Consider the following 15,723-nt stretch of genomic DNA (forward strand, 5'->3'; position numbering starts at 1 on the left):
ATCTATAAAATTCCAAAAAATGTGGACAAATGTATGCTAACATGAAGATGATCAGTGATTGCCTGAATATGCGGGGTGTGGGGGGTGGAGCAGGGCAGGCAGTGGAAGTGGGAGGAAATAATCACAAAGGGCATCCTTGTAGGTAATAGATATGCTATCTTGATTGCAGTGAATTTAAGAAACAAAACAAATAAGCAAAGGGAGAAAAAAAGAGAGAAGCAAACCAGGAAACAGACTCTTTTTTAACTGAAGAGGTAGAGAACAAATTGAGGGTTACCAGAGGGGAGGTAGGTGGTGGGATGGGTAAAATAGGTGAAGAGGGTGGAAGAGGGCACTTGTGACAAGCACCAGGTGCTGTATGGAAATGCTGAATTACTAAATTGTACACCTGAAACTAATATTACACTGTGTTACCTGGAATTTAAATAAAAACTTAAAAAAAAAAAGAAAGACATAGAAGAAAAGTAGGTAGTTGGGGGTCAGTGTTGGGAGGGGAAGATCTCACATACCCTTTTCAATTTCTGTGTAAATGTGCATGCACTGCATAATCTAAAAAGGAAAATTTGCATTACATTCCCAACCTCCAACACTAAAAAAAGAAGACACAGACTGGACTAGAAAAAGCAGAAATGTATAATTTCAGGGTGGCGCTAAACGATATGCTCCATCACAACAGCTTTAAGAACGTGAACACGTCAAATTAGCTATGTTAGAGTTGTTAACATTTGAAGCAGAAATGAAGAGGGAAAAACTTTAAAACAGATCGAAGACCCTTGCCTCTTTTAATCAAAGATATTCTTCCAAAGCCCACCATAACAAGTAATTGATGGAGATGAATTCTTTCCTAATCTCAGCAGCTGTTGAACTGCTTCAAAACAGTTTTAACTGCTGGGAATATTAATTTTGTCCTACAAATGAAGGTAATTGGGCAAGAAAAAGAAACTAAGGAACTAAAGGAGCCACTATGACTCTCTTGTCTCCCCAGAAAGGGATGTTAATGATGACATGAAATACAGATGAAGATTCACTCAAAGCAACTAATTTTCATGTAGACAACTTTACTTTTTAAGTCTATTTATGAGCTTTATTTTGTTGGCAAAAAGTATAATTTGTGTATTACATTATAAAAGCTGGTATCATTCTTAATTATCTTCTATTCAAGGTTTATGAAACTAAGCTTTAAAAGGAAAAAATAAAGCATTATTTCCTTTCTTGTCGCTGCTCTGAGAGCCAAGAATAATGACAATGAGAGCCACTGATCTAGAAGATCAAAGTGTGCCTGACAGGTGATTCCCAAGAGATTCGTGTAACTAATTTTTATTATTTTAATCCTACATTAGTATTTAAACAAAACAGAATTGTAAATGTTTTTGAAGATAAATACTATTAAAGAATTCCTTTGTCAGGTCATATAGAATTCCATCATAGGAAAAATAGAAATGGTAGCTTTTCCTTTCATTTCTTTTTAAGTGCTACTGTAGAACCCAAGATCATTTACATTTCAAACCAGACTGAGACATGGAAAAAAACATACAGAAATACAGCTCTAGAGTTTGGCTGGGGGAGGGGGGGGAGCGGTAGGGAGGTATTTCAAGTCTTTATTCTACTGCAGACTAAGAGAAACACAATCAATTATACAGAAGCCAACCTCATATTTCAGGTATCTTTTCCTTTCTAAAATTATAATACTAAACTAGTATTCTCTCTAGTCTCCCAAGTTACTCAGTGTAATGAATTATATTCACTTGTAAAATGCAAAATTCAAAGAAATTCAATGAAGGTAGGTAAAAAAGGACGATTACACTAATAAGGTTTTGAGTTTTTCAAAAGCACCCTTTGGAAACTTTTTTTGTAGCCTTATTATTTTTTTTTAAATTCCAGTTAGTTAACATAAAGTGTAATATTGGCTTCATGTATAGAATTTAGTGATTTGCCACTTACATACAACACCCAGTGCTCATCAAAAGTGCCCTCCTTAGTCCCCATCACCCATCTAGCCCATCCTCCCCTGCCCACCTTCCCTCTAGCATCTCTCCGTTGGTTTGCTCTTTATAGTTAAGAGTCTGTTTTATGGAAACCCACAAACGTATCTTATTTGGTCAGACAAGTTAAATTACAATTATCCATGTGATTTTGGAGAAACAACATTAGCACAGAATTGGCTACCCCCATAAGAACACTCTAATAATGAAAGAAACTTTATTTTACAAATGATTCCCCTTAGCCATCCAGCAAGTTAACATTATAAAAGTAGCATAATTCACAGAATTTGTTTAGGACAGGATTTTTCAACTTCAGCAATACTGCCATGTTGGACCAGATCATGTTCTGTTGTGGGGGCTGCTCTACTGCATTGTAGGATGTTTACTTAGCAGCATCTCTGTCTCCACCTACTCAGTTCAAGTAGTATACTCCCACCCCAAATATGATAATCAAAAATGTCTCCAGAGATTGCAAAACATTCCCCGGGGTCAAAATCACCCAAGGTTGAGACCTACTTGGCTTAGAAATGAAATGACCTAAAGCTGACCTAAGCTTTTGTATTAAAGCTTAAAAACAATTTTTTAAAAAACTTAAAAATTCAATAGTTCTAGTATGAAACAACACTGTATTTGTATTTGAATCAAAAACTTAAATGGGTGATGGGTATTACTAAGGAGAGCCCTTTGTGATGAGCACTGGGTATTGTATGTAAATGATGAATCACCTGAAACTAATAGTACACTGTATGTTAACTAACTGAAATTTACATAAAAACTTGAAAATAAGGGGAAAAAACTATAAAATATAATCAATCATAAAACCCATCATACCTACCCAGAGAAATCCCCCTTTTTCTTGAATAAATGTGCTCCATATTCCAAAATATATATTTAAAAATAAAGCTGTTATGATGGAGTAAGCTCATACCAGGCCTCTTCTACTGAAATAATAGATTTAAACTTTGACAAAACACATAAAAACTACCTACAGGCACTGGAGAGTGAAGAAGAAAAAAAAGAAAGAAAAAAGAAAGCAAAACAGGCAGATTATGAAGGAGACTCAAAATTTAAAAGAAGGGGACAATACAAGGATATAATCCAAAACTGCTCAACATACTTTAAAAAAGGAAATTGTGACCCATTCTCAAAAGAAAAAACCACAATGGATACCAATCCATAGACTATTTTGATGTTGGAATTGGCAGTGAAGAAGAATTTTAAAGGAACTATTATAACTATGCTTAATGAGGAAAAAGAAAATATGTTCACAGTGAAGAAGACAGCAATATCTCACCAGAGAAATTAAAACTATTTAAAGAAACAAATGAAAAAGAACAAGATGGATGTCTTAAAAACACTTCTAGAAACATAAAAGGCAATATCTGAAAAAATATTTCATTGGATGAATGAATTTTATCCCTAAAAACACAATGTAGACAAGAGAAGGGGAAATCTGTAAAATTCAAGATAGAACAGTAGAAATTATGTAAAGAACAGATACATAAAAGTATGAAAAAAATAATAAGAGCCTCAAGGACTGTAGGCACAATACCAAATATTCCAACATGTATCAATATGAAGCCACAGAAGGAAGGAAGATTGAAAGAGACAAAGAAAGCACTTGAAGAAATAATGATCAGAATATTTCCTACTTTGTTAAAAGATATAAATTTACATATCCAAGAAGTTTAGTAAACTCCAAGCAGGATAAATATGAAGAAAACTATGCAAAGGACATCACAATTAAACAGTTGTTAAGCTAAATATAAGGAGAAATCATCAAAGCTCCCGGAGAAAAACAACATATTGCATTACATAAAGGGGGATGATTTAAATGACAACTGACGTTCACCAGAAACTATGGAGGTCAGAAAATGCTGGAAAACAGAATGAAAAGAAAAAATACCAAACTAGAGTTCTATATACACTCAAAATATCCTTCAAATATGAAGGCACAATAAATACAGTAAATTTTGTTTACTGAACTGTAATTCAGTAAACAATAAAAGAAGTTCTTCAGGATGAATGAAAATGTTAAAAGGTGGATACCTGGATCTTTCAATTTCTTTAAAATATATATGATGATATATAGAACATTTTCTTGTGAGTTTTTAATGTACATAGATGTAATGTACATGACAATAGCATAAAGAAATGGGGAAGAGGTAAAAACTGACATAGTAGCAAGTCATCTACATTTTACATAAGGTTGTACAACCCTAACAACACTAAAATATTAAGGATATCTATTCTAATCCTTGGAGAAAGTACTAAAAGCAATATGACAATGAAATGCAGCTAAGAAGCCAACAAATTTAACACAGAATTCTTAAAATTTTTCAAATAATCTGCAAAAAAGGTAAAAAATAATATAAGAGGAAAGAAAACCAGGGACAAATAAAAAACAGATAATAAAATTATAGTTCTAAACTCAATAATACCAATAATTACATTAAATGTTAATAGATTACACAACAAAGAAAAGACAAAGATCATCAGTATAGATTTTTTAAAATTATATGCTGTTTTAAAAAAAGGAAGTGGGATAAAATGAAGAAAAGGAGAGAAAACATCTCAATCCAATAACACAGTAGGTATAAAGCAGAAAATTAGGGCAAATAGAAAACAATAAGATAGTAGAAATAAATCCAATTATCAGTAATGATAAGTATTAATAGATTAAATCTTCAGGTAAAGTACAAAAATTGCCAAACTAGTTAAGAAAAAAATGCTTAGTCCCCACCACCCATCTAGCCCATCCTCCCCTGCCCACCTTCCCTCCAGCATCTCTCCGTTGGTTTGCTCTTTATAGTTAAGTGATTTCTCACTATACACTATCATAAGGGACATACCTAAAACAAATAAGCGATTGAAACAAACAAATAAGTGACTGAAAAGAGAAACACCTGGAAAATACAAACCAAAAGAAAATCTATCCACTCCATATAAAAGAATTTAAGGCAAAAAGAATCAGTAGTGCCTTTTTCCCCTCTCCCTCTCTTTTTCTCTCTATATAGACAGATTATATAACCATAAATAGTTCAAATTACCTGGAAGATATAACAATTCCAGACTCTAGGTACTTAAAAATTCTAAACTTGTATGCAGCAAATAACTATTTCAAAATTTAAGCAAACCCTTATAGAATTAAGAAGAAATTAACAAATCCATCATTGTGTTAGGAAGTTTTAACATACCTTGTTCAGTAACTGATAGATCCAGCAATTAAAAACTCAAGAATGATCCATAAAATTTGAATAGCATAATAAATTAGCTTGGTCTAAGGGACATATAAAATATGCATGCAATGCATGCAGCTACAATTGGAGCAAACACAGTCTTTTCAAGTCCACACAGAATATCCTGTAAACTGATCATGTACTAGGCCATAAAGTCAGCCTCAACAAATGTCAAAGGATTGGTATCATATTCTTTTATCATAAAGCAATTGAATTTTAAAAAATCGTAATGACTAAAAAGTCACTTAAAAATTTAAAATCATATTTTAAAAGGGCACATGAGTTACATTAAAATAATCATGGGAAATTACAAAATGCTTCAATTTAATGATAACAAGATAATCACATATTAAGTTTTGTGGAATGTAGGTACAAAGAACCTATATCCTTAGATGCTTTACACTAGAAAAAACTAAAAATTAATAAACTATTTAAAGGAGTTAGAAAAACAACAGATCCAAAAAAATAATTTGAAGAACAGAAATTCCTAAAATAGAAAACAAATGTCTAGAAAGGATTAAGAAAGCCTAAATATAGACCAATTTTTTGAATGAAAAGAAGAACACAACTGCAGATACTGCTGAGATTTAACAGAAAATAAGAGATCTTAAGAATGTTATGCCAAAACCTTTAAAAACAAAGATTCAGTGGAAAAAAATCATTAAAAAATAACACTTCCATTAAAGACTTTGAATAGTAAAAGCAATCCTGAGAAAGAAGAGCAAAGGCAGAAGCATTATACTTCCTGACTGCAAACTACCCTTCACAACTACCGGGTAGGACAAGAGAAGCACAAGCTACAGAAGCAAAAATAAATTAATGAGACTACACCAAACTAAAAAGCTTCTGCACAGCTTCATTGGTAAGTAAAAAGGCAACCTACAGGATGGGAGAAAATATTTGGAAATAATAGAACTATTAAGGCATTAATATCCAAAATATGTAAGATTAAGATTTCATACAACTCAATAGCAAAAAACTAACATCCTGATTTAAAAATGGGCAAAGCAACTAAACAGTTTTCAAAAGAATGCATACATATGGTCAACAGGTGACATGAAAAGGTGTTCAACATCCATAGTTATGAGGGAAATGCAAATTAAGAACCCAAGGGACCTGTGGAACACCCTGAAGCAGATCAACATGAACACTGTGGGAGTCCCAGAAAAAGAGACAGAGACAGAGACTAGCTGAAGAATACTGGATAAAAACTTCCCAAACTTGACGAGAGCAAAAATAATAACATCCAACATGCTCAACAAACACCAAGTAAGAGGAATTAAAGAGATTCTCACATTAGAATCAAACTTTCCAAAGACAAACACAGACTCTTAAAAGTAGCAAGAGAGCATCAACTTGTCATATACAAGGGGACCCTCAATAAAGACATATACAGATTTCTCATGAAACACTTTGGGGGCCAGTAGACAGTAGGCCAAGGTATTCAAAGGGATAAAAGAAAAATACTGTGAACCAAGAATCCTATATCGGGCAAAACTGTCCTTCAGAAGTGAGGGAAAAATTAAGATATTTCCAGATAAACATAAACAGAGGGAATTTGTTTCCACTACATCTATCCTACAAGAAATATTCAAGGAAGCCATGCACGGTGAAATCAAAGGACATTAGACAGTAACCTTAAGGCATATGAAGAAAATAAAGATCTCAATAAAGGTAAATACATTGGCAATTATAAAAACTAGTATTACTGTAAACAACAGTTTATAACACTACCTTTTGTTCTTTACATGCTTTAAGAGACTAATCCATTGGGATGCCTGGGTGGCTCAGTGGTTGAGCATCTGCCTTTGGCTCAGGGCATGATCCCAGAGTCCTGGGATCAAGTCCCTCATGGAGCTCCCTGCAGGGAGCCTGCTTCTCCCTCTGCCTATGTCTCTGCCTCTCTCTCTCTCTCTGGGTCTCTCATAAATAAATAAATAAAATCTTTAAAAAGAGAGAGAGAAACTAATCCATTAAAAAAAAAAAACAATTAGTCTAAAAGCTCGTATTATTGTAACTTTGGTTGGTAACTCTACATTTTGTTTTCTACATAATTTAAGAAACCACCATAATTCAAGGAACCACCCTCACACCCTCACACCCATTAAAATAGCTATTATCAGGAAAACAAAATAAATGTTGGTAAAGATGTGGAGAAACCGGAAAACTTGTGCATTGTTGGTAGGAATGCCAAATGGTCAGGCACTGTGGAAAACCTTGGTAGCTCCTCAAAAAATTAGAAATCAAGCTACCATATAATGGTAATTCCACTTCTTGGTATATCCCCGAAAGAACTGAAGGCAGGGTCTCAAAGAGATTATTTTTACACCCATGTTCAGAGCAACATTATTTTCAATAGCTAAAACATGAAAGCAACTCAAGTATCCATCAAGAGATAAGCAGATAAACAAATGTGGTATATAATACATAATGGAATACTACATAGCCTAAAAATGAAGGAAATTCTGACTCGTGTATCAACACAGAGGAACCTTGAGGACGTTACACTAAGTGAAAAAAGCCTGTCATAAAAAGGCAAATACTGCATGATTCCACTTATATGAGGTACTCAGAATAGTCAAAATCAGAAAGAGAGAAAGTAGGATAAGTGTTTGCAGAGAGGCTAAGGGTGGGCATTAGGGAGTTACTGTTGAGGGTGTAGGGTTTCAGTTTTACAAGATGAAAACTGTTGCAGAGATGAATGGTAATAAGGGCTGTATAACAAGATGAATGTGCTTAATGCCACTGAACTGTATACTTAAAAATGGTGAAGATGGTAAATGTTATATGCACTTTGCCACTATGGAAAAAGACCATTTTAAATTTAAACACATGCTATTTTTACAATTAAAAAAAAATTAAGCATGCAATGCAAATTTGTTCAAAAATTTTAAAATGTGCAGTTTAGCAAACTGGACCAAGAAATGTATGACTAGGATGAAGCTAGACTTAGATCAGAAAAGTAAGGCTGATTTAATATTAGGAAACTTGATTAAAAGAAAAGAAATACAGGATTATGTCAATAGGTAGACAAAAAAGTTTGATAAACTTCAACATCCATTCAGGATAAAACTCTTAGAAAACAGGGAATGGTAGGTAACCTCTCAAACCTGATAAGTGACAACTGCAACAATAAAATCCTAGGGCAAAGATCACACTTAATAGTGAAATGCTGAAAGCACTCCCTCTGAGAGCAGGAGTAAGACCAAGATGGCTGATATGACGACTTCTACTCAGTATGTAGAAAAAGGTTCTTGGAGCTAGGACATTAAGGTAAGAAACTAGATTTTAAAAATAAAAGATATAAGGATTAGAAGGAAGAGTTAAACTACTAGTATTTGCAGAGGATAATGACTGATTACTAAAAAAACGAATCTATGTGGATAAATTGAAAATTTAATGAGACTTCAGTAAGATTGTTTGCAACAAAACTCAGCACACAAAAGTCAACTGAGTTAACACACCTGCTAGGATGGCTAGAGCCAAAAACTCAGATAATAATCAATGTTGGCAAGGATGTGAAAAAATCAGAACTCTCATACAGTGCTGGTAAGAATGTAAAGTGGTAGGGCTGCTTTGGAAAACAGTCGGCCAGTTCCACAAATGATTAAACACAGAGTTACCAAATGACCCAGCGATTCCATTCCTAGATATATGCCCAGAAAAATAAAAGCATACATCTACTCAAAAATGTGTATATAAATGTTGTAGCAGCACTGTATATAGCAAAAGATGGAAGGGACTCAAGTGTCCATCAACAAATGGATACACAAAATGTAGTACACCCATATGATGGGATGTTATGCAGGCATAAAAAGGAATAAAGTACTGACACGTGCTACAATATGGATGAACCGTGAAAACATTATGCTAAGTGAAGGAAGCCAATCACAAAAAAACCACATATTATATGATTCTATTTCCATGAAATGTCCAAATGTCCAGATAAACATAGAGATAGAAAGTGGATCAGCATTTGGTTAGGACTAAGGAGGAGGAAGGGATAGTGGAGGGATAGCTAAAAGGTAGAGGGTTTTTTTGTGAGGTGATGGAAATGTTCTACAACTAACTATAGTGATGACTGCATGTATCTGTAAATATGCTAAAACACACTGAATGGTACACCTTAAATGAAGGAATTATATGGTATGTGAATTAGATTTCAATACAACTGTTCTTTCTAAAGTTGACTGTATTTCTATATACCACAAAAAATTGTTAGAAAATATGTTTTACTTTATAACATATCAGAATGCATGCAAGAAATGGAGAAATGTACTGAAAGGGAAATGCAATGTTCATGTAGATAAAAATTCTTCTCTAATGACTCTACAGCTTAACTACATTTCCAATCAAAATCCCATTGAATTCTCCTATAATATTTAAGAAGCCGATTGTTAAATTGACAATGGAGAGGCATGGGCCAACAACAACCAAGACACTCATTGCGAAAAAAAACATAAGGGGAAAGGTACTCTTCCAGCTAGAAGGCTTCTCGTAAAGCTAGGATAATGAAGGCCTGTAAGTCTTAGTGTAGGAAAAGAGTAGAGCCTAGAAAGAGATCCATATATACCTGTGTATATACCTGTGTTGAAACTTGATTTATACACAGCAAGCATGGTGGATCAAATTGGATTAATGTACCTCACATCCTACACAAAATCAAATCTAGGTGGATTATAGATTTAAATATGTCTATTAACCTTTTAGATGATAATGTGGCATAGCAGGAAAATTCAGAAGAGCAATGAGGACTAGCACTCATACTGAAACAGATTATAAAGAATCATTAAAAATGATTTGGTACTGAAGCATAAACAGACAGAACAGAAAGTCTAGAAATACACCATAGCATATGTGGGCACTGAATATGGTAAAAGTGGCATCGCAAAGGAGCAGGAAAAATATGACCTTTTTAATTAAAAAATGTTGGGACAACTGGATAGCTATCTGGGGGAGGGGAGACTAAGGCCAATCCATATATCACATTATACACTACATGAAATAAAAATGGATCAAATATATATATATAATATATATATATATGTATATATTTGTGATCCAAAATCACAAGAGTACTGGAAGAAGGCATGGGGGAATTCCTTTATAACCTTGGAGTTATAAATATACAGCCCATTAAACAAATCTGATAATTCACTTATGTAAAAATTTTAAAATTCTGCATGCCAAAAAAACCCACCTAAATCCAAGTCAAAATATATTACACTAAGTGAAATAAGACATTTACAAAGGGCAAATATTATATGATTCCACTTATATAAAGTATTCATAAAGACAAGAAGTAGAGAATAGATGTTACCAAAGGCTGAGGGAAGGGAGTGATTTCTTAATGGGTATAGAGTTTCTATTTGAGATGATGAAAAGGTCTTGAAAAAGATAGTGGTGATGGTATCACATTACAGTAAATGTATTTAATGTCACTGAACTGTACACCTACAAATGGTTAAAATGGCAAATATTGTTACATTTATCTTACCACAATTTTGAAAAATGAGGGCAGCCAGATAAAAAAGGACTAATGACAAATTAGAGTTCCAAGTAGGGAACATTCACATCTCCTATTACAAAAGAGTTTAATTCCCTAACACATAAAAAAAGAAATTGGGGAAAAAAAAGACCAACAATCCCATCTAAAAAAAAAAGACAAAGGTATGCATACACAGTTCACAGAAAGAAAAATACTAATTGCCCTTAATCATATGAAAAGATGCTTAACCTCATTCATAAGAGAAATGGAAATTAAAACTATACTGAAATATATTTTTCACCTCTCAGACTGGGAGAAAAATTTAACAACATATTCTCATGGTAAGGATATAAAAAAAAGTCACTCTCATATTCCGCTGGTAAGAATGTAATTGAATGTAAGAATGAATGGCTTAAGGCAATTCAGTAGTATCTAGAACAATACAAATGTATGGACTTTTCCAACAAACAACCCCACTTCTGGGAATTTGTCCTATCGATTTGCTGGCACATGTGGGAAACATATATGGACAAGGGTATCACAGCATTGTTTGTAAAGGTTAGAAACAACCCAAATGTATATCAGTAGGAATCTGATTAAATAAATACAATGGAAAGTTATACACTGTAAAAAAAAAAAAAAATCAAGAACTTCTCTAGTCAAATATACAAAGAGTTCCAAGATACAAATTTAAGAGAATAAAACAAGGTGCAAAACACTGTAAATAGTATGTTTTTTATATAAAAAGAGAAGGGAAAATATGTATTTATATTGTACAAAGAAATTCTGGAAAGATATTCAAAAAACTAATAAAAATAGTGGGAGGTGAGAGATGGGGTAAGGAAGCAACTGAAGTCGGGAGACAGAATGGAAATGAGGTATCTTACTGTAGTTTTTTATTATTTTGATTTGAGAGATACAAATATCTTTCTTATTAGATGTCATTTTAGTGACTTCATAAGGGTTTTTAATCCAAGGGTAAATGTGTTAGTCAAAACTCAAATGACACAACATGCATTTCACTACATGTATGTCTTTTATCTCAAAAGGAAAAATACCCTAAACTTCTCTCTAGTTAATTATATGTGTGAAGTTTTTAAGAGGAAATATACAGATGTCTGTAACTTATTCTGAAATGTATACAAAAATAAGGTGGATTAGTGCATGGATAGAGGGATGGATACATGAGAAACACAAGTAAAATAAAATGTTCACTGTAGAATCTTGGTGGTAGGTATACGAATGTTCAGTCTAAAATTCAAGAAAAGCCAAGTATGCCAGACTTTTACAAAGCGAAATCAAAATAAAGCTATTATTTGAATCCCATACCTCCAATTAAATTAACATACTCATGCTGCAAAGCTAAAAGCTAAAGTAGAAAGCATTTCTCAACTCGGCAAAACAAGCACTTATTACTTGCCAGGCCAACAGGGAAAGGAAGGGCAAACAGTGCAGGCTAGAAGGACTCCTAAGGATCATCTAACATTAGCCCCTTCATTTTTACAAAAAAGATACCGAGGACCTGAAATGACCTGTGAGGAACTCAAAAGTGTTCTGTGTCAAATTCAGGAAGAAGAGAAAAACAAAATACTGGAAGTAGAAAAATCATTTTTGTTCAGTTATGATCCCTGCTATAGTAAAATCCAGCTTTTATGGAATTAGAGACAAAATACATCTCCATGGAAACAATATTCCCAAGCATCCTTCTGAGGCTGAGGAGTATGCTTTTCTATGCAAATCTTCACATCCAAAGAGTACACACAGGATGTGGAGTGAAGAGGTACTGAACTGAGCAGAGCTTTATAATCAGACAGGTCTGGATTTGAATTCTGGCTCTACCACTTAGTTGATCCTCGCCAATCTCAGCCCTAGCTAAACCCCTGTTTTTTATCAGCAAAACGGAAATAATTAAGACCTTATAAATTTGTCAAGAATGTGAAGAAGTACAAGTCATCTAATTCATGGATTCATACATTGGTGGCTACTGGATGTGGGCTTTCTGACATTTATTCATAGTTGCCTAATGCTCAATAAAAAGCACCACCTCTGAATGCCTGTCAGTTTCATGATTAACCTACTATCAGCTGACTAGGCTGTAACTGCAATTCTACTAAGAGCAGGGGCAAAATGCTGTTGATTTCACCATCAATAGGCATTTATCCATTCGCTGACAACAGCTATTAGGTGCTACTTGTTTGAGGTAAAAATAAAAGGTTGCTTAATGTTTTTTGGCTTTTTTTTCTTTTTTAGATTTACTTATGTGAAAGTGAGAGACAGAGAGAGAGAGAGAGAGAGCATAAGCAGGAGGGGCAGAGGGAGAGAGAACCTCAATTAGACTCCATGCTGAGCGCACAGCCCGATATAGGGCTGTATCTCATGGCCTGAGCCGAGACCAAGAGTCAGACACACTTAACCAACCACACCACCCAGGGTTAAAGGGTTAAAGGGTTTTTTTTAAGGTATAAGGTGTAAAGTTGAATGATCTGTTTCTGACTATACAGACACGAAGCCTGATCAATTACACCATCTCAAAACTGGAAGAAATTTCATAGCGCATTCGGCAAGAATTCTCCCCAAGTAGATCAGGTCATATTACATGACCAACTTCTGCTTAGAGGCTTCTAGTTTAAACCAGGTTCTCAATCATATTATCTAACCCTTCCAATGATCAGAAAGGGTTTTTATTCTCCCACTGAGGTGGGAGATGAAAATTTAGTAATATATAAATACCACTCCACACTCCCCTACTTTCAGAAATAAAAATATTTAAGTGTTGTTTTCATTTGGGGGTAAGAAAGGATATTCTATTTAATAACAATACCAAAATATAAAAAGTCAAGTTCCAAAAAGCATCTTGAAGCTTATATTTATATCTTCATAACAAACACAGCTTAGAAACTCTGCCTTATATTGATATATATAAAATATATATAAACACAAGAAAACATACCTGGGATGATATCATTGATGTGCAAGAGAATTGTACTTTCAACACTTGCAAAACTACACAGCTGCACTCCATCAAATCTGCCATCCCAATTGCCAATAGGATTATCCTAGAAAGTAAGTAATAGAATAAAATTTTAAGCCCTTCTCAATAAAACATGAATATGAAAATCTATATTTTCCAGAAAAGGATCTTCCCAAAGATTTTACACTGGCCAAGTTTATTTCTCCTAAAAGAAAAAATATATATATCAGAAATAATTACCACAGTAATAAAGTTTTTGGTTTGTTTTTTATTTTGGTAAAAATGAGATCCAAGAATAACCAAGTTATAGGAAGCCCATAGATGAGCAAGAAATTGAAAGTAAAACCCTAGTCTATATGGTAACACCCATCTTCATAGGAAGACATTTAATTTTTTTATGTTCCAATGTTGCACCACGTAGATCAGTGCTGTTCACACAGCTAGATTAGGAGATGGGCCAGTCAGACAACTGCCCTGAGCACCACATGAACAACAATGGAAATAGATGAAAAATATTGCATTGGCCAGAACTTTCCTTTCAAAGAGCACACTAGAGGGGTTTGGAATGTACACTTGCACAGGCCAACTGAAAGATAGAGGCAAGAGGAGAAGCTGATGGGGAAAAGTTCTAGGCAGCCTGCCCCAAATAAACAAGATGATCCTGACTGCCATCTAAGGAGGGGGGAAGGCCTACAGGGCTTTTACCAAGTATGAGGCCCAAATGATCTGAAGCAAGAGAAACTAACCATGACCAATAGCCTTCTTTCTCCAGCCCCTCTCCACCCACCTCACACTCTCTCCTCTAAATAAATATTAAAGGTGTGCTTTATCATTAGCTATCCCGAGGGGCCCACACATTTTATACTCTGGCTCTAACTTTTTACATGGCAAATGTTCAGCAAATGTTTGTCTAAACAGTAATGTTTGTCTAACTAATGGGTATCAAACAGAATTTCCCAGAATTTCTAAGCACAAGATAAATTTATGCTAGAACATTCATCCCCTACCAAAAAGTATCCCTGAAGAGAGGAAAAAATAATCACTAAAAACATCGTGAGTACAAGAGCCTGTTAGTCACAAACTGTCCGAACTCATTCTAGTGTTTAATAATTCTGTATGAGTTACTTCTTTCTACCTAACAAATTCTTATCCATAGTTCCAATCTATGATAAACATCTTCTTCTCAGGCTCTCTCTTCTCCTCTTCTTAACATCCACAGGTAACATTCCACTTGCCATATTGGGATATTTCCATTATGAACAAATATGATTGTAAGCTAACGTTAAAAATGACACAAAACAATGAACAAAAGGAAAAATACTGTAGGATTCCACTTATATGAGGTACCTAGAGAAAAGGCAAATTACAGAGACAGAAAGTGGAATACTGGCTACCAGTAGAATACTAGCTGAGAGGAGTGAGTAATGGGGAGTTAGCATTTAAAGTACACAAAATTCCAGTTTGGAGTGATGAAAAGTTCTGGAGAAAGATAGTGGTGATGGTTGCAAAACAATGTGAATGTAATTAAATGCCACGCAACTATAAATTTAAAAATGGTTAAAATGGTAAATTTTATGTTACATATATTTTACCATAATGAAAAAAAGAATTTTTGGAGTGAGTTACATCCTAAGGAGATACTTTTCCTTTAAGAAATAATGTGTTCAAAAAAAAAAAAAAAAAAGAAGAAGAAGAAGAAGAAGAAGTAATGTGTTCCTCCTCTATGCAGGTATTTTCCATACATGATTTTTACACTATTCATTAAAATCAGATAGGCCAATAGGATTTTGCAAAATATTATAAAAAGAGAATCACAGATTAAGGGATTAAAAACCTTTCAAATAAGGAAAAATAAGACATAATGTAATACATTCGGGTGGTTTGGTTTGGTTTTTTTTTTTTTTTTTTCTGTTTATTGGTCAGCTATCATAGAGCATATTTAAGGATTAAAACATTATTCCAGTTTATTCAAATTGGATAAAAAGAGTAAATGTAACTCTCTAGACTCCTGTCCCATATACTGATATGTTCCTTTACCAAAGA

The 15,723-nt window shown here is 33.9% G+C and overlaps 1 protein-coding gene across 6 annotated transcripts in view; it reads right to left on the reverse strand.

The window, feature by feature from the left end:
- Positions 1–15,723, reverse strand: part of CYLD (CYLD lysine 63 deubiquitinase) — a 71,350-nt gene that overhangs the window by 46,418 nt on the left and 9,209 nt on the right. For all 6 annotated transcript variants that reach the window (XM_049104540.1, XM_035713188.2, XM_049104542.1 and 3 more), the window contains one exon: positions 13,660–13,765. In XM_049104540.1, coding sequence (XP_048960497.1) covers positions 13,660–13,765 — 106 coding nt within the window. The remainder of the gene's footprint in view (positions 1–13,659; positions 13,766–15,723) is intronic.

The sequence above is a fragment of the Canis lupus genome, chromosome 2 (genome assembly GCF_003254725.2).
Source record: "Canis lupus dingo isolate Sandy chromosome 2, ASM325472v2, whole genome shotgun sequence".
Lineage (NCBI taxonomy): Eukaryota > Metazoa > Chordata > Mammalia > Carnivora > Canidae > Canis > Canis lupus.